General features: G+C 34.3%; 1 protein-coding gene across 1 annotated transcript in view; it reads right to left on the bottom strand.

Moving 5' to 3' along the window:
* EYS (eyes shut homolog) overlaps window positions 1–20,101 on the bottom strand; it is a 1,801,461-nt gene that overhangs the window by 356,793 nt on the left and 1,424,567 nt on the right. Inside the window, exons 27-28 of the mRNA XM_026455461.1 lie at window positions 18,204–18,350; window positions 9,382–9,535 (exon numbers count right to left, since the gene is read on the bottom strand). Of these exons, the coding sequence (XP_026311246.1) occupies window positions 9,382–9,535; window positions 18,204–18,350 (301 nt within the window). The remainder of the gene's footprint in view (window positions 1–9,381; window positions 9,536–18,203; window positions 18,351–20,101) is intronic.

The following is a 20,101-nucleotide window of genomic DNA, read 5'->3' as shown; positions in this document are numbered from 1 at the left end:
ACATCTCAAGTCCAGACTCCCTTATAGACAGCTGAGGCCTCTGGTGCAACTACTTTGCAATTCAACGTTTGCCTCTATTCAATCCTGTTTCCCTCACTGCTTTCCAAGTGTTGGTTCCTAAGAGCATTCTCTAATAAACTTCGTGCATGCAAATCTCCATGGCACACAGACCGTTTCCAAGGAATCTGACCTAAGATGCAGTTGTTAAGCTTCAGTGACTGAGAATACACACTCTTAACTGCAGGAGTTACAATCCATTATAGACGCTCCCTCTCCAAATATTTTTAGAAATTCCCAGGACTTGCTTGCCCATGGGTGCCAAGTATCAGACTTGCTTGTTGGTGATTACTGTGCATCATCAATCCAAGACTTTATTTTTTCCTATTCTAAGAAGACATTCCTATTACATTCCTACATTTCCTATTCTAAGAATTCCATATATTCCTATTCTAAGAGGCTACACCAAACTGGAACTGTGTTTCTATCACTTTCCCTGAGACTGAGGTGCCAGAGGAATTGGGATTCTCCTTCACTCTAATTTCTGCTACTGCACCCTAGTGAAAGGGATGAGTGACACTGCTATTACCATACGAACAGGAGAATGTTCCTTTGGTGTTTTATTCTTTGGGTAGAGGGGAAGGGATTCCCAGGGCATGGTTGAGTCTATCTTGTCCACCTCATTTGACTGGAAATTTTTGCATTTCAAATGGTGGGAGCTGTACTTAGGTGTCTAACCAGCCCCTCTGTGGATCAGCAGATGCCACTGGGTATTGTGAACATAATGTCATCATGAGGCACAGTAAATTCCTGTTTTATGGTAATTGGTATAGGGCTTTGTCCTGCAATCTCCTTCTTTTTAACTTTTTAACATTGTCTTTGAAGGGCAAGATGGAGTTCTGATATTACTGGCTATTAGAATTAGGCCAGCTATTACAAAGTTAAAAAGTAAGAGGAACCAGGACAGGATTCTATTTCAAATACCATAAAACAGAAATTTACTGTGTCTTATGATGGCATTAGAATAAATTATCTGAAGAGATATTAAAATTCTTTGTTCTATATTTATTGAGTTCAAACACTTTGGCTGAATACCAGTACCTGTCTCTGGAACCAGCTTTCAATTTTAAAGAAAATTAGTAAATCTTTTAAAAAGCATTAAATTATTCTTAACTGAATAGTGTTGGGTGGAAAAGAGTTCAGATGTTAAATTGTAAAACAATTTATATCAACATATATCTACATTTTATTCATACATTGATGAAGTCATGAGCAATTTGTTGAGGAAGTTGGCATAGCTTCCTTTAGCTTCATTTATAAAGTAAAGTTTGTTTTTGTTTTTTGATAGAATGGTCTATATTTTGAGTGAATTCAGTGAGAATTATTCTAAAGAAGTTAATTGAGAGAAATGTTTTCAAGGATTGAGCTCTACCACTAAGAACAGGCTTCAAAAATTTTTCACAATAAAGTCTCTTTCCAGATAGTCATTTTAAGGAAGTAATCAAATATTCTCTAGCTATAATGATAAATTCCAATTAAGGAGAGCTAGGAGGACTACAGAAGTGGGAGGAAAAATACACAAAATATAAATATATTGTTAAATCTCCACTTCATCACTTAATTAACAAATCTCTTGATGTTTCCCCTGAATCTTACTTTTCAACATGTTAAATCCTATTATTTAACTGTGCTATATGCCAGAGTGTTCACTGACCCCCATCAATTATTGCTATTCTGCCCCAATTTTTATCAATTTGATTTTCCCCAAGTCTTCATTTGTTTCATATTACTTTCTCATATAACTGTCAAAATCTTGTCTTGAAAGTGATAAACTATACACATTTTAGAATTAGAAGGCTTTTAAGAAATGAAGTTTATTTTGTTGTATACTCTGCCACTGCACAAAAATAATTTAAACTTCTCCAGTAGTCTTTTCTGACAGTGGTAGAAATTTACCACTAACTTTAACGGATGAAGAAAATCTGGAGTCTTCCTCAGCATACATTGCTAGTGCTCAAAACATTTCTTGCCTTTTTTTAAATTGATTGTTATGCTCTGCATTAGAAATGACAGTGTTTAATGGTGACTTGCTAAAGAGGTAAACATCCTTTCACCTGGAACTTTTTGTTCTCATCATACATTTTCTTCCATTAGCATGTTATTATCTACACCTTGATATCTTTGCAGATCCTCTTTCATCTGCTGTACCCTGATAAATTTCTAATCTTCAAAATGAAGTTCATTTTTCATTTCATATTATAGATGTAGTCCCTTTCTCTTCAGTAGGGTCTTTGTGGTTGCTCTCAGGACTTGAGGATCAACCAGTTCTCTGTCTTTTCTTCTCTGCATTCCGTAAGATGAGGATTTGGGCCCTTAGTCTTGACTTTTAAAATTTTAATTGCCATTCTGTTTTGAAAATTTGAAGTGAATTGCATAATTAAAAGGCACAAATGTGATTACAGAATCAAATCACTTCAAATATGTTTTTTAAATGTCAAACTGGCCGGGAGAGTCCACTGGCATATTATTCCGTAAAGATAGTCTGTAGACTCGAGTTCACATTCAGACTGAGACGCTTCACTTTATTTTTGAATCAATAAGCACCAAACTAATACTTCCATGTTTCTCAAGAAGTATACAAATTTTGGAGACAACTTTATATAGTAGAACATTCTATCCAATAATCTCAAATAGTACTAAAATTACCAACTTACAGATTCATAGATATGTTTTAAAGATTTTCTTAAGCTTATGTAATAAAAGAAATTTTTGTTTTACAGTAGCTCTCCACAAATTAGTACAAATAAACTGCATTATAACTTGCTATTGAGCTAGTTTTTATGTATGTTATGTAAGAACAGGCTATGCATGGATAAAGATGCAGGAGTAATGTTTAGCTTTATATGTTTACATACATGCCAATATAATGATAAAGTATTACCTATATTTCCCATATTGTGCTTGAGTTTTCCTTCATTTCCTCTAAGAAATACCAGATGGAAGAGCTGATAAAAGGATACACAAATTAATATTGAAGTGATGAAGTTTGACCTTTTTAATGTGAAAATCTTGCCAAAGTTTCCATTTTGACATGGCAACATTTTATGAATAAATCTAATATCTTATAGATTTAGCACAGTTCAAAAGTCACCATCTGTTTCAAGAAGTGGAGGCTCTCACATAGTTTCCTGGCTGTAAGACTACCAGCATGAAATCCATAGGTTATATTATATAAACTATCAGGAATATGTGAAAAGCTTTTGTATATTTTAGAAAATTAGAAACATAGGTAACATTTTTAGTTACTGTCAAAATTACAGATAATAGAGTATGGATATTCTTTTTTTCTTACATGAAATGGAATGGTCTCTTGCTCATTCTCCGTATTGAGTTATATAGGTCCATACCATCTGGTCAAGCAAGCTGCAATGCAGAGGATATATGTGGGGAAAGGGTACATAACTGGAATCTGATGTTGAGTAGAGGTGTCTGAGAGCCTTTAACAAATTAAATATGGGTATTATAGGAAGTCATCTTTTCCTTTCATATTTTTCTATAAATTACTTACTAGTATCTTAATTTGATATGACCAAAATCAGTACTACTCAGAATCATTCTTCCCGTTTTGTGAAGTTAATGTGGATTTTGCATTACAACAAATTTCTATCTTTCTTAAACAACTGTGAGAAATGAGCTAATTAAAATGAATTTAACAAAATCTGCACCAATATACATATATAATATGCATGAGGTTTTATCTCAAACATGGAAAGGTCAACAGGAGATAAAAATTTGGCCATTTATAAAACTTAGCAGGTTTTATTTGGTTTTCTGAACCAAATATTATCAAAGGTAATGTGCTAAATATGTCTACATTGATTTCTCTTGACATATGTTTGGGTTTTAGCAAATACTAATAAGGGTTCTTGCTGTCCAACTACTAGAAACTTTTCCAGCCTCTGTCCAGATGATCTTAAGCCATGCATTTCTTTACACTGACCTATAAAAAAGTGGCTATTGGAGTTGTGTTGCTCTGGCAGTAATGCAATTCTTGGCCAACATCCCACTTCAACTACCCTAAGAGTTTGCTAACCAAAATAAATTATTAGGTATTAGGTATACCTTCAATAGACATGGATAACTTTATACCTCTGGATAAATCTTTGAGGAAATGTTCTCAGGAGTGTTAGATAGTAGCATCTAAGGAAGGGGAAATAGGCTATGTGCCTTTAAACATGCAGATAACACAGTAAATCACCTACAAGAAAGGACACAGGGCTTTTTTAGAGAACAAAATACTGGGTAAAAGTTAGCTTTAGTGTAAAACAGACACTAAAGGTGCCAGAAAATTTTAAACTTCAGAAACTTAAAAAAGTGTATATATATAGTAAGACAATTTTTCTGAACTTCCCCAAAAGAGAATAACCCTTGTGAAAACCAATAGCTCTCTCTATGTGATCCCTTTCAAAATTCGTTGAAATGAAAGACAAACTGTGCATGAGTATGAATTACAATGTATCTGTAGAACTGTGATCTCTGCTCCATTTCATTTAAGAAGAACTTCTATCTTGATACTGAATTGACCTCAATCACTGCAAGTGGCTTATTCAAGTTTGTTCTACTTCTCCCTGTCCTACAGATGTAAGATGGATTTAGTTGGAGGAACTACTGGCTAATAACAAAATAAAAAATAATAGCTTATAACAAATCAAAAAGTCATATTTTACAAGTTGGGCTAATGGTTTATTCCATTAATTTTTGAAAATAAGTTTTTATTAGGCTGGGCATGGTGGATCATGCCTTTATTCCCAGCACTTTGGGAAGCCCAGTGGGGGAGTGGATCACCTGAGGTCAGGAGATCGAGACCAGCCTGGCCAACATACATAAATCTGGTCTCTACTAAAAATACAAAAGTTAGCCAGGTATGGGGATGTGTGCCTGTTGAGGCAGGAGAATAGCTCGAACCTGGAAGTTGGAGGTTGCAGTGGGACCATGGACAACAGAGCAAGACTCTGTTTCAAAAAAAAGTTTTTAGCAATCATGCTATATTTTTTTATCATCAGGAAATTCTTTAATATTGAAGAAATTCTGTCAACATTCATATGATGATGAAAAAGGTACCTAATTCACATGCTTTTTAGAAATTTACCCTGTATTTGCATAGTGAGAGTTTTGTTAGTGAGAATTAAGTTGGAAAAAGCCATACCAAAAGACCCTTAAATTCTAAATTTTGCCCAGTTAGTGATGGAGAAGTAAGACTAAACAGATGAGACAGCAAGAGGTGACATAAACAACTGGACAGATAAAGACAATCATAAATCCAGGGACATCTACAATGACAGAAATCAGAAGCCTCAGGCTATGTATCTCTATTTTCCCTGCCCTCTGGAAGGAATCTTCTCTCATGTACATTGTATCTTACTGGCCTAAACTTTTAAGAAACTTATGTTCTTGGCCAGGTGTGGTGGCTCACGCCTGTAATCCCAACACTTTGGGAGGCTGAGGTGGGAAGATAACCTGGGGTCAGGAGATCAAGACCAGCCTGGCCAACATGGCGAAACCAGGCGTCGTGCTGGGCACCTGTAATCCCAGCTACTCGGGAGGCTGAGGCCAGAGAATTGCTTGAACCCTGGAGGCAGAGGTCACAGCTGAGATTGCACCATTGCACTCTAGCCTGGGTGACAAAAGCAGAACTCTGTCTCAAGAAAAAAAAAAAAAAAGAAACTTATATTCTCCCTTTTTTATCAGTTTTCTGTGTATTAACAATTTTTATTCAACTAGTAATTTCAATTAATTAAACATACTCAAATTTCTTTCATCTTACTTTTTTTCTCTTGATTCCTCACCTTCCTCTAGTTATCATCTTACCTCTTTTTATACTTTCACATTAAAACTTCAAGGAGTTGTATAAACATATTATCTTGATTTTTCTCTACTTGGGCTGCTGCTTCTATCCTGCTACACTGAAGTCTTCAGGTCATGGAATCATGTGGACAGTCCAGTGGACTGGAGCATTTGATAAGCTTTGCCATTGCCTTCCATGACACTCTACTCCTTTTTTGGCTGTTACTTCCTACTTACTCCTTTTCAGACTCTTTAATGATTTCAACTTCCAGTATACCATCATTAAATGTTAGCTCCTCAAGAGTCACTCCAGGCAGTTTTTTCTACTATATACTCTCATCCATTCCCATGGTTTCAATTATCATCTACACAGTGATGACTCATAAATTCATATTTTCCATCCAGATCCCTTCTCTGACCTTTACTTCCATATATTCAATTGAAAATTCCACTTTGTGTTTCAGAGGCACCTTAATCTCAGCATGCTCAAGCTTAAACTCAAGATCTTCTCAATCTAACCTGCTCTTCTTGCATTGTTTATTATTATCTCAGTGTCTGATAAAATCTGCTATCCAATTGCACATAAGAAATGAGTGTTAGTTTTTGACACCTCTATTTTTACTCCTAGTATTTAATAAGTCACAATTTTGCTCCTAATTATGTCACTTTATCTCTGACACTAGTCTACTTCAAGTCACCGTCATATCTTACTTGGATATACAGTAACCATCTAACTGGTTCCTGCAATTATTCCTTAACATAGCTGCAAGGCCAGACAGCATTTGCAAACTGTCTACCTTTCAAACTTCATGTTCCATTACTAAGCCACCCTCTTCTGCTTCTCTGTTCAAAACACACTGTTCTTTGGAGTCTCTGAATCTGAATATGCCATGTTTTTTTCTAGCATAGGGGTTTGTTTTACTGATCGATCGATTGATTGAGTCTTGCTCTGTTTCCCAGGCTGGAGTACAGTGGCAGGATCTCGGCTCACTGCAGCCTCCACCTCCTGGGTTCAAGGGATTCTCCCGCCTCAGCCTCCTGAGTAGCTGGGATTACAGGCATGTGCCACCTTGCCTGGCTAATTTTTTTGTGTTTTTAGTAGAGATGGGGTTTCACCATGTTGGCCAGGCTGGTCTCGAACTCCTCACCTCAGGTGACCCAGTTGCCTCCCAAAGGGTTTTTTCACATACTCTTCCCTCTGCCTGAAACTCATAACCACTGCTTTGCCTGTTTTTTGTTTTACCAAGTTTACCTCTATTAATTGTTAAAGCTCTTTGGTCTCTCTAGCGCAGGCTAGGTTACTTTTTTAACTTATTCTTCCTGCATCATGTTTCTTCCATTTACAACACATCTTAAATTATTCCTTCATTAGTGTGTCTACTTGTCAATCACCCTCAGTAAACTGTATACACATAAGAATTAGGATTTTTTCTGTTTGGGCTTACCATTGAATTCTAGTAGCTTAGTATAGTGCTACAAATAGAGTAAGAAACATTTGTTAAATGAATGTATGAAACTAAATACAGAATAAAACAAGGAGAAACACAAAAATGAGATGCAAATATTAAGGCATTGAGAGCGTGCTTAGCAGATGAGCACTCAAAAGTTTTACATGAATGATATATAATATGTAATATGTAGTCCTAGGGTCAGCTTATTGTCACTTTGAGCTCTTGTAGGCTATTGCCTATAACACAAAGCAGATTTGCATTTTTACATTCAGAGTAATGTAATATCTCCTTTTTACATAAGTTTTGATAAAATTAAACACTTGGAAAGTCCCTTTCAGTTTTACTGGAAGCATCAATATTTATTTTACAGATTATTTTTTTCCCGAGGCTATCTCAGAATCTGAGTGGTTTAAGGACTGCTCTATTAGGTTACAACTTAAAAGTAAAGAAGAAAATCATTTCTCTAAGAACTTGACCTCGAAAAGCAATTATTTCATGTATAACTGAAAGTGCTATTGTTTGTATAAATTGTTGACACTGTATAAATGATGATCTTATTAATAGAAACACCTTTTAAATAGTTTTCTGTTATTTAGCTTCTCATCTGGTTCTTTTTAGTGATCAATAGCAAACACTTATAACAGAAATGGTTGAAATATTTGTCTGTTGATCTGAAGGAGTTTGTTTTGTCTGTATAGAACTTGGCGTTCCAAAGGGTATATCTAATTTACAAATGATAATTTCATTACCTTAGTAATTTCATTGCCTTCTTGTTATAATCAAATGAATTACCCATCCCAGACACCCTCATTTCTTCATTCATTCAGACATTTACTGAGTATCTCCTATTTGTCAGATGTCCTGTTAAGTGCATTAAAAATGAGTAAGAAACCATCCCTGCCTGTAAGAAGCTTCATTTTCATATTGGTGTCAATTTTGTTGATGTTATTTTCAGACTGATGCAGTTTCTGAGAAAGTTTATTTAATTTATATAACCTTCATAGGTTAGCCAAGAGTCCTGCTGATTAGACTAACTTACCTAATTATCATTTTAAAGACGAACTCAGTCACAGAATATTTTTCAATGACATAGAGTAACTCTGGAGACCATTATTACTAGATGAAAAATTTGAGCTGTACTGATGAAAAATTTTAAATTCTTAGTTGCTATATGTAAATTTTGTTTAGTAATGCCCCTGAGATGTGACCATCATTTAGCAATTTCTCTTTTCTGATATTTTGTAATTTTGAAGCATAAATGAATTCAAAGACTGCTTTCCAAAAATTTATATAATCCAGAAAGACATTTCCATTTAGTATTCTGTTTGGTTTTTCTTTTCTACTGAGTTTTCTTTTTTTGTGCAGTCAAGGGCTCCCACTAATCAATTCCTAGCAGCTGTAATCCATAGATATCTTGTTGAACAGTTAAACTGGATGTTAGTTTTAACTGAGCAACTTGATGCGTTAATTTATTTGCTTGTACCATAATATTTTCAATAAAATTGATTTACTCTGTGTGCAATTTCATTGCCATAGGATAGTATTAAATTATGGCTTAGTTCAATTTGTAGTTCATTTCACCAAACTGTAAAAATAAACAAGTAAAACAAAAGCAAAAATTAAAAGGTAAACAAAACAATTTTCAGATGAACTTTTAAAATTCATTTCATTTTTGGGTGGCTATTACACATGCAAATAACATTTAAAAAATAGAGTTCAGGCTGACCACGGTGGCTCATGCCTGTAATCCCAGGACTTTGGGAGGCCTAGGAGGATGACTCACGAGGTCAGGAGTTCGAGATCAACCTGGCCAGCATGGTGAAACCCCATCTCTACTAAAACGGTGAAACCCTATCTCTACTAAAACAAACAACAACAACAACAAATCTAGCCAGGCAAAGTGGTGTACACCTGTAGTCCCAACTACTTGGGGAGGCTGAGGCAGGAGAATCACTTGAACCCGGGAGGCGGAGGTTGCAGTGAGCTGAGATCACACCACTGCACTCCAGACTGGGTGACAGAGCAAGACTCCATCTCAAAACAAACAAAAGTTCAGCACAAAAGAACTATTGTGGAGTACAGTACTTACCGTACTGTGATAGGGGTGAATGCATTTGTGTTAATGCTGTAGTTAGCAGAAACAGCCAAAATATTTTGAGAATTTCCACATCCATATTTAACTGATGGCCTTCCTTCCACAAGAAATAAATGAAGAAACTGCTTTCCAAAATTACTCTCATTACCTTTAAGAGAAAACAATATATTAGTAATCGATGTAGATTTATATTTTGTTGATTAATGATAATTAAACACAATATTTGCCATCAAAGACTAATTTACAGGGTTTGTAGGAGTGGTATTAGATAATTATTCACTGTAGTAAGTACCATATTAGAAACATACATTATTGTCCACAGGCTGACGGATAGCATGGTATTAACAGCATTAATTTGACATGAGTTTTAACTTCTGATTCTGTTACCTAGTAGCTAGATGTCCTTAACTATTTTAAACCTGTTTCCCCATATGTTAAAATGGGGTAGTGAGAGTAATTATTGTGAGTATTAGAACTCCTGTGATAATTAAATAAAATAATGAATGAAAAGTGCCATGTTGAGTTTTTAATAACTTGCATTATTATTATTGAATCTAATGTTTAAATTTTATTTTTGATTTCTAATTTCTTATGCTTATTTGTATTTTAATTACAAAGCAACATGCATTTTCTATAAAATTCAAAATAACAGAGAAATATATAGAGAAAAAAAGATAAATATTTCTTTTCCCCTAATCTCATTATTCATCCCCACTTTGAAATGTTCTTTTCTACCACCTATCTCCCCACATACAAATATTTACATATCCCAATTTTATTTTTAAAAATGAGATCATACTTTATCCATAAATTCATAAATGGCTTCATTCATCTTTTCTCTTTTTACCTAAAATTTGGACGTCTGTCCCTGGAAGCCCATGGATCTCTCTTTTTAACTTTCCTAATTGAAGTATGACTTATACAGAAAAATCACAGAAATTATAAGCATAAAGCTCAGTAAGTAATTACAAAGTGAACCCACTTTTTTTTTTTTTTTTTGGCTTCTACTCTTTCCCATGGCTTCCTATTCAGTTGAACAGGCTGCTTTTATCTGAATTTGAGAGTATAATTAACAATTTTTTGTATTCTTGACTTCTTTTTTTCTGGAGTGGAGGTGAGGTGGTGGTTGGGAGATGGAGCATATTTAGAAACACAAAACTGCACCAGTACTTGTGTTTTACTCCTTAGATCTGTAAAATGTTATACTATAAAATGGCATAAGGTGGTTCTTTCTTGAATTGTTGACTTGTTCTCCACTTCCATCATTTTGTGAGTGGGGAGGGTGTTACGCACTAAAGGACAGTCTGTTATCCTGCTCCATTCTATCATTTCTACTCAGAAGTTTTCTATTTCTTAATATTTTTAATAAACTGCTTTATGTTACCATTTCAGACTCATATTTTTGAGATAAGACTTAAAAATAGGATATATAGCATAGGGTAGAACAGAACAGCTGAGCATTTAGGTCAAGCTGTTGTGCCATATGCACAACGTTTGTTTTTCAAAACTTCAAAAACTGAATTTTAAAGATTGACTATACACATTCAACAAGATGTATGTAGTACTATGCAAGAATGAGTTATTTTTAAACAAAGGTCAGCCACTAACATCAATGACAGAAATGAATAGTCTTATTCAAGTATACTAACATCCTATGGACTGTAGATGCTTTATTGTACAGTATAAAATAAGACTGCTTTAATGTAATGGAAATAAAATGAACAATGAAGCTTAGTTATCTTTACAGTCTGCTATATATTAACAGGTTTTAATTTATCATACTGATTTATTCCATTAACAAGCAATTTGGTTTTATATAATACTTTTTACAAAGTTCAAAGTGTTTTGCAAATAACATATGATGGTAGGTGGGAAAGGGAGGGTCTGATGTTACTGATGTGTTTCCATGATTCTATAGCAAATGAATCACTTTAGGGAAGAAAAGACATATCATTTGACTTTTCTCACCTTCAAATCAATTGGTTTTGTATCATGTAAACCTAGGATTCTATAAGTGGAGAAAAGCTATGAATAAACACATTCAGGAGGATCTCTGGTTTTTTCAAACAGTATTAAAGACAATTTTTCAAACACAGTTATGATAAAAATTATTTGATTTTAGAATGGAAAAATTAGTGGCAATTAGGAAAAGAGAAAGAAACTTGAATTTCCAAAATAGAACTACTGAAGAAAATTGTAAGTTATGACTATTCTTAGATAAATTTATGCATTTTTACATTAAACCTTATGGATTGAGTAATCCATATGTCATATTAAATTTAGTTCAACATTGCTCATTGAATCTAGACATCAAGCAAATGTGAATCTTTCTATATGTATGTTTGCAAATATATATAGGGCAAATGTTTAAAGGCAGTGTTTAGAACATTTTCCCCATAATGTTCTAATTGGTGCTACCTTCAGGCAGGACTTGAAAGCTCAAGAAGAGTTTACCATTAAGCCGTTGAAAGAAAGTCATTCTGTTGTTTCACTGAAAAGATGCTTGATGATCCATTAGAGAAGTGTGAACCTATCCTTTTCTCGAAATATTAAGTTGGTGCAGAAGTAATGTGGTAACAGTTCTTCATGCTTTTAGGCTTTGTAGTAAGTTTGAAAATGAATCATTTACTGATTTTTTTTCAGAATGTTTTATCCAGATTACATTTCAAAACTTTACAAAATCTCTAGTTCTCAATTTTTATTTATCATAATAAAATGATTGCTAATTTGATTTGTTAAGCATAAAAGTGCTGCTTAGAACAATGAATAATAACAATATTCCTCTCAAAACATAGATTCTAGTATCTAAATCTCATAGCTTTTAGAGAGATAATTCTAACAAGTTTGAATCTGATATATACAAATATATGTGTGTATATAATTAGTCTCATAAAAAGAAATAATAATGAAATATCACATGGAGAAAAAGTGATATTCTAGTCAATTTTTTACAATTTTAGTTTGCTTAGATATTAGTTGAATTGTGGATCTGGAATTTTCTAAACATGGATACTTTATCACTTTATTGAAATATTGAAGATATTGATTGCTTATATGGTACTACTCTCATTAAACACGGGTATTCTTCTCTAATTGAGCTATTGTAATAATGCTCCAAATATCAACAATTTGAATTGAGATCATTTATAAACATTCTAAAGAAGTTCATTGGTTATTGGTTTGAATCAAAATAAAATCTAACATCATTCCTTATAGAATTAATAGTTATCAGTAGAGAAAATGCACTATTAAATCAGGTACCTAGATTATTAAATCTGGAAATTTCCATAAAGTGACATGGATTTCTATCATCTACCTTAACAGAAAAACACCTTACATTTTTATGGTGTTTTGTATTTTTCAAAACACTTATATGGATATACATTTCAAACATTGTGAAGTTTGGTAATATAAATATATCTGCATAACTTGTAATCAAACTAAGACATAGAAAGATGAATAGATGTCTCCTATATGTACAGTAGCTCACAGTGACTTGGGTTCAAATCTATCCTTAGTTATCTACTGACATTTCAATCAGGGCTACCTGTGGGAGCAGTCAGATGATCTCTTTATCCCTGGTGCTGCCTTCATGACATGATAAAGACTGGTTATCTTGCATTGAGATCTCTGTTGGAAAACATATGTTTCTTCTGTAGTTTTAGAATTCCCCTTTTCTGGTTCCCCCTAAAGGTTTGGATTGTATACAGCAGTAATTCCAGTAGCAACCTGAGCAGCAGTTGCTCATGATTTTAAGACCGCTTACAGCAACAATGATGACATGGGCTGATGATAACCAGTGTTAGGATAAGCTAGTTTGTCAGTGGGAAGATGGCGGACAGAGAGAAGCTCTGGGGAGAACTGAAGGATCATGGCAGTAGCCTGGTACATAATTAATGATTACACCCATGTTTATTACATGCTATTGGAGATTGACTTTGGGCCAATTTCTGAAATTTAGAGACAGCCTATTTTAATTTTTTCAAGTCTGCTAATTGTGCTTAACCAGTAAAAAACACTAGTAATACACAACTCTTAGAGGAAATGGGTCCTCTTCATTTGGGTGAAATGAATAAAAATGAAAACTCCAAATTTCACCAATTGTCTGTTTTCCTGCTCTCCCATTTTTGATGCCACAATTTTTGGTCTATTTGTTGCTAGGATGAACATGGCTGTTAAATGGATATAACAGTCATAACACTTCTTAGACAACAATCTTGCATCCTAAGACCTTAATTCCCTAGACAAGATATAAGAGGAAAGGAGTGAAAGCATTATCTCAATAAGTCACTTATTTCTGGCCTGCCATTTGCCAAGCCCTGTTTTAAGCAGGTTAAATGTATCTTTCATTGACTTATTTCTTCATAAATTTCAATTGTATAAGTAGAATATAATTGTTCTATTTTAGGTGAAGTTTAATGAATCACATAATTCTAGGTCAAGGATTGGCAATCTATGATCTATGGACCAAATTCCAACACTGTCTGATTTGGCAAATAAAAACTTAATTGAAACATGGCCACACTCATTCATTTATATATTGTCCATGGCTGCTTTCAGGCTACTATGGTAGGACTTCAAATACTTATTTCTGATGGTTATAGAAAAACTTGCCAACTCCTGCTATATTCCTGATTTTTTAAGTAAATGCGTGAAAAAATTATCTGTTTCAAGCTACATTTTGACTAAACCATTGAAATTTGTGTGTTTCTATCAGGAAGAAATTATAACAATGTTCAATGGGAGAATTTCCTAAAGATTAAATACCTAGTTATTTTTTATCACAACTATCAAGGTTGAGTAATTCACAAACAAAACTTAACTATTCTAGCCAAGTATGTACTCTATGCAAGTCACTCGAGGAGGTTCTGAGGAGGTGGAGGGAATATGGAATTATAAAACGCAGTTTCAGATTAAGTGATTAATATAGTTTGGCTGCATCCTTACCCAAATTTCATCTTGAATTGTAGCTCCCATAATTCCCACATGTTGTGGGAGGGACCCGGTGGGAGATAATTGAATCATGGGGGCATTTTCTCCCATACTGTTCTGGTCTCATGAGATCTGATGGTTTTATAAGGAGTTTCCCCTTTCACTTGGCTCTCGTTCTGTCTTGCCTGCTGTCATGTAAGATGTGTCTTTTGTCTGCTGTCATGATTGTGAAACCTCCCCAGCCATGTGGAACTGTGAGTCCATTAAACCTCTTCTTTATAATTTACCCAGTCTTGGGTATGTCTATATTAGCAGTGTAAAAACAGACTAATACAGAGGTATTTTCTATTTAGTGAGGAGATGTAAGCACAGACTCCAGGTAAAATGAGTCTCTCTACTCTGTGCCAGTTCTTAATTCATACTTCTAATTTAAGACATGTCACAACCAGGTTGCCCAAAAAATTATGTACCTCTCTACTAAAAGGTGAGAAACTAGGGATATATAGACCATCACTTATTCAACTTTGTATCCCTCACATTGCCCAAAGAAAGCTATGTACTTTTTAGGCACTCAGAATTTGTTGAATTTGTCTTTGCTGTCATAAAAAAAGATGAAATAACAATGAATAGCAGTTTCTCATGAATGACAATGCATGAATTCAGCCATCCATGTTTGCAGCCTACTCCTTCCTATATCTGTCTGGAGCTTCTCATGAATGACAATGCATGAATTCAGCCATCCATGTTTGCAACCTACTCCTTCCCATATCTGTCTGGAGCTAGCTCTATTGGGACCCATTAAGGAGGGAAAAAGATATTCAAAGAATTTTATGGTGCCCACAATTGAGTAAAACAACTGAGCATTCTTTTTCCTTAGAAGAAAAAAAGAAGATGCCATCTAATATGATGCCAGAGAATGCTGTGGGATTTCTCTGGCCTTGCCACATCATTGGAATGAAATACAATAAGTATCTAATGAAGATATTGTATATTCTCCTGGAAATCATTTTATAGAGAAAGACAGGTGTTATGACTCTTCAGATTTAATTTGTTTTCTCCAGGAGTATCAGAAATCTGTTAGTCCTCCATAAATGCAAATAAAGAGGCCCCAATAATTCCACTAGCCTATCAACTACTCTTATCTAAGACTAGACCTTCTTTTGCTTCCTATTTTAAATACAAACATTAAGTAATATAACGATCGCTTCTGAATCCTCTCCTCCCAGTGGAGTTGCTCATGTAATTTGCCTCCTGGGACTTGGTCAGATGTCTGCTCCTAATTCTCAAAGATCACATACTTCCACATGGCATGCTTATTTCTTTTCAAGGAAGCAGCACAGAATGGATCCAACTGCATGGTAATATATCCCATGACGAAACCTCCTGATTGATACTACTTGTGTAATAGAGCTCATTTTCTGAAAGTGCACCTAAAGAATTTTGTGTGGTCTCATCCCTTCTCTTGTGACCTATTAGTAGCTCCTTTGACTGGGTTCCAGAATTCTGAATTGGTTCAGTGGCAGATACAGAAAACTTTCTTTTCATCTTGACTGCTGCTCTCGGAGCTGTCTCTCTCCCACAGAGGGTTCTTTTTTAAGCTATCCTTTCTAAGGATTTTTACTGTAACCCATAAGGATTTAAGTTTTATCTTCCTTTTGTTCCTTTTCAACATCAATTAGTTGGTGAGGCAAACTGAGACAAAATAAATGTGCAGTTTTGAACCAGGAATATAATTCAAAGCTGACAGTGGTTTATCAGCCTGACAGTTCTCTATCCTTGTCCCTTAAATATTTGATTTGATATAAAATACAAATGTTCAAAAAATGTTTGTGAAATGGAATTGAGTTGAACTGAAATGTTTAGGAGTAAAAAAAAAAAAAAAAAATGGCAAAATTAAAAACACAGAAACCCAAACAAAATCAACACCTAAAATTTGAAGTGAAACATCTGTTTTAATTTTCTCACTACTTTTAATTGCTCCTACACATAATATACTGATTTCAAAGGAAATGCAATTATTCCCTAAGTTAAGGGACACACCTTTTAAATTACCGGTATCTAACTGAACTGCAAAAATCTTTCTGCTCATCTGCTGTGAGGCTTTTTATGAGGATGACAAATCTAGGAGGATAGAAAGTAGCAACCCCAGGAAACATTCCGCTGAGGTATTCCCAACAGTGTAGGATTAAATTACCACCTTACAAATGAACAGAAAGAATGCTTTACAAACAAAAATATTTTCTCCCTTCATGGGCTCTAAAACTCTCTAGAGTAAACAGCTTTGATGAATCTGGTACTATAACAATAACAATTTATATAAGGGCAGAAATGGATAATCATTACAGTGACATTATTTTTTTTACTAATAATTTCTAGTTTGATTGTTTTTGTAGGTCATTGAATAAGGAAGGTAGAAATGGTCCTATGGCACTATCATCAGCTTGACTTTTATTGGATTTAAATTAAAGTACAAACTTGAATAGAGTGTATATACGCTTGGCCTGTATTTCTCTGGCCTTCAAGAATAACACATCCAAGTGTCGGTATGGACATGAGCCAGGAGCATGAACCCAAAGCAGGAGAATTCCCAGTGATTGGGTACTGCTTTAACTATGAGCTATTTTTAGTTGGTAGAAATACATTTTCCCCAAGAAAACACCTTCTAATTCTATATAACTTAAAAAAAATTGCAAAGCCAGAAAATCACTTTTCTTTGTGTCTTTCAATTATTCTGTTTGTGTCTTTTGTTCTGTTCTTGTTTTCTTTATGCTGCAATGTGCTATTACTTCCAAATTTCATGGGCATGTACCAGCACTTAGATTTTGTATACAAAAACAAGTTTTTCTTCTGTATTTTCTTCTCTCTTTTTACATAAATCAATCAGACACTCTTAAGCTATCATTTAAACATGGGTGCCTCTGCTCCTGGGGAATAAATAATACTGGCCTCCCCTGGCAAGTTTTCTTTCTAAAATATAACATAAATTCTTAGTTTTAATTTCATGATGAAAACTACTAAGTTCACCCGGCTTCCCCAAATGCTTCTTTTAGGCATTTTACTCATTGTCAAATAATAAAACCTTTTATATTTTGTTTAGAAAGTACAGAATGATGAATCAATTTAGCAAACTGTTTCAAAGTAGAGGAGCAAATCATTTGGGAAATAAGTTGCCCCAAAGGGGATAATCTGTTAACATACTAAAGACATTACACCTCCAATATGAGGAATTGTTCAAATGATTGTGCATTTATTTCAAAAGAGAAAACAATTGTCAAATTTTGAATACTGCTGCTAATACAGCTTAGTGATGTTCATTCAGAGAAGAGGCCCATAAATTCTGCTTATAGAGACCTTTATGAGCAAATTGCATAATGCAGAGAACTCTGCATATAAAGACATTTCCTTAAGCAAATACTGTTAATACTACTTGAAGAAAACAGCTTATATCAAGATAATAGATGTTGCTAAAAGAGTGGTACGAATTTACTTGATTGTCAAATGAACCCCAGCTTTGGAATGCCTTTTCCCAAGTTATCAAGTATTGAATATAATTTATATTTAGTGATTTATATCATAAAAATATACTCTGAAACATTTGCAGCATTTATGTTTTACTGCTGTAGCCATATGCTGTCAAATTCATATGCTTGCTAAATTCTGTCTTGTCAGCTCCAGAGCCTCTTTGTAAGTCACGTTCCATTGAATGACTCATAAATTAACCTTCTAGAGAAACTACAAAGAACTAAAATTTCTCTTTGGTAATGCTTCATGCACTTGTCTGAAAAAGTTCTCTCACAATATTTAAATGAATAAATCAATGATTCAATAGATTAACGTTTGAGAAAGAAACATGACATACAAGAAGTCAAACATTTAATACTCACTGTAAAGAATAGTTCCATTTAAACTGTTTGTTTTTATAGTCAAGAAGATGGTAACAGTTCTGTTATATTCCTTCTCCAGGACAAAGTTCAAGAAGGGCAGTTCTAAATAGGAATTTCCACTGAAAGATGGAAAAAATAAATCTGCATCTAAAAAAGAAAATCATATTAATATGTTCTGATAGTATTATATTGCTACTCAAATAGATAAAAACTTAGCATTTATAGTTAGCATTCATTTAAAAAGGTAACACTAATATTTAAAATATTAGGTCCAATTTTAAGAACTTTAGATATAAAGTATAATAAATTTGTATTTATTGCCTCAAATAATTAACTACCAGTATAGAGGAAAAGACTGAATAAGAGTTATAATCTGATATTCATGGATGGCTTTTAAGAAGTAACAAACACCCTGAAATTGTCTGAAAAAATCTGTGTACTTGCATTGTGAAATCATAGTTCTTCACCAGATTCTTTTGCAATATTTTGTGATGCGAAGGTTGCATTTTTTAATTTTTAATTTTTGTGGTCACATTGTAGGTATATATATTTATGGGTTTCATGAGATATTTTGATTCAGGAATACAATGTATAATAATCACATCAGGGTAAATGGAGTATCCATCATCTCAAGCATTTATCCTTTGGGTTACAAACAATCAAACATCGAGTTATACACTTAAAATTGATAAATTTTATTTGATGTAATTATGTCAATAAAGTGAAAAAAATTGTGACACAAAGGTTAGAGAACTGTCATACTGAGGAGTTTTATTAATGTTCATTAATATTTAGTGCTTTTCAATAATCAGGTATTTTATAAGTAGTATTACTATAATATGCAAGGTTATTAGTTTTAGACTTACAGAATTATTTTTATCTTAAATAATCTCACAAAATCTTGATGCACATAAAATTTGAAACATTTCATTGATATAGATCTATATTCATATCTATTAAAATATAATTAGTACACTGAACAAGTGCAACACATAGGATGTTGAAAATGCAACCTTTCTTTCTTTTTTTTTTTTTTTTTTTTTTTTTTTTGAAATAGTGTCTCACTTTGTCAGCCCAGCTGAAGTGCAATGCAGCAATCTCGACTCACTTCAGCCTCGAACTCGCAGGCTCAGGTGATCCATCTGCCTCAGCTTCCGAAGTAATTGGGACTACAGGCATGTGCCACTACGTCTGGCTAACTTTTGTATTTTTAGCAGAGATGGGGTTTCACCATGTTGCCCAGGATGGTCTTGAACTCCTGAGCTCAAGCAATCTGCCCACCTCGGCCTCCCAAAGTGTTGGAATTACAGACGTGAGCCACCGTGCCCAGCCAACTTTCTTTTTTGTCTTTCTCACAATGGGGGGAGTTTTCTCTGCCACTGGATGGACACTTAGTATTTCTGATGATTCTTACCATCTCTCTAAGTCATACAGTGAGTGATAAACTAATATCCAGTGTAAGAAATTTAGTAACATTTAAATCTTCCATCAGAGATATGATTTCTCCTATCCCCCTTCACCAGCCTATCTCTAGGTGGCCTGACACCTGCTGTCTTCCTTGAGGGGCAGAAGTAACCCTGGTTTCTGTTCTTTTTCTCATTTTATCACCTCTCCCTCAGATTAGCTGCTGTTTCTGACCCTTCCAGCTTTGAATGGGGAGAAGGCAAGGTGGGATGGAAAGAAACGATGACACAGTAAAGAAGAGCTGTTAGAACTGGCAATTGTACTGTTGTAACCAGGCATCTTGCTCTTCAGGAAGGGAACATATTTGAAACTGATTGTTTCTTTCATGGTAGGCATGCCAGATAAAATACAGGATGCTCAGTTAAATAACAAATAAGATTTCTTTTCCCTTCCCTTCCCTTCCCTTCCCTTCCCTTCCCTTCCCTTCCCTTCCC

The sequence above is a fragment of the Piliocolobus tephrosceles genome, chromosome 5 (assembly GCF_002776525.5).
Source record: "Piliocolobus tephrosceles isolate RC106 chromosome 5, ASM277652v3, whole genome shotgun sequence".
In the NCBI taxonomy this organism is placed as follows: Eukaryota; Metazoa; Chordata; class Mammalia; order Primates; family Cercopithecidae; genus Piliocolobus; species Piliocolobus tephrosceles.
The sequence above is the reverse complement of the archived record's forward strand: the minus strand, read 5'-3'. Positions and strand labels throughout refer to the sequence as shown.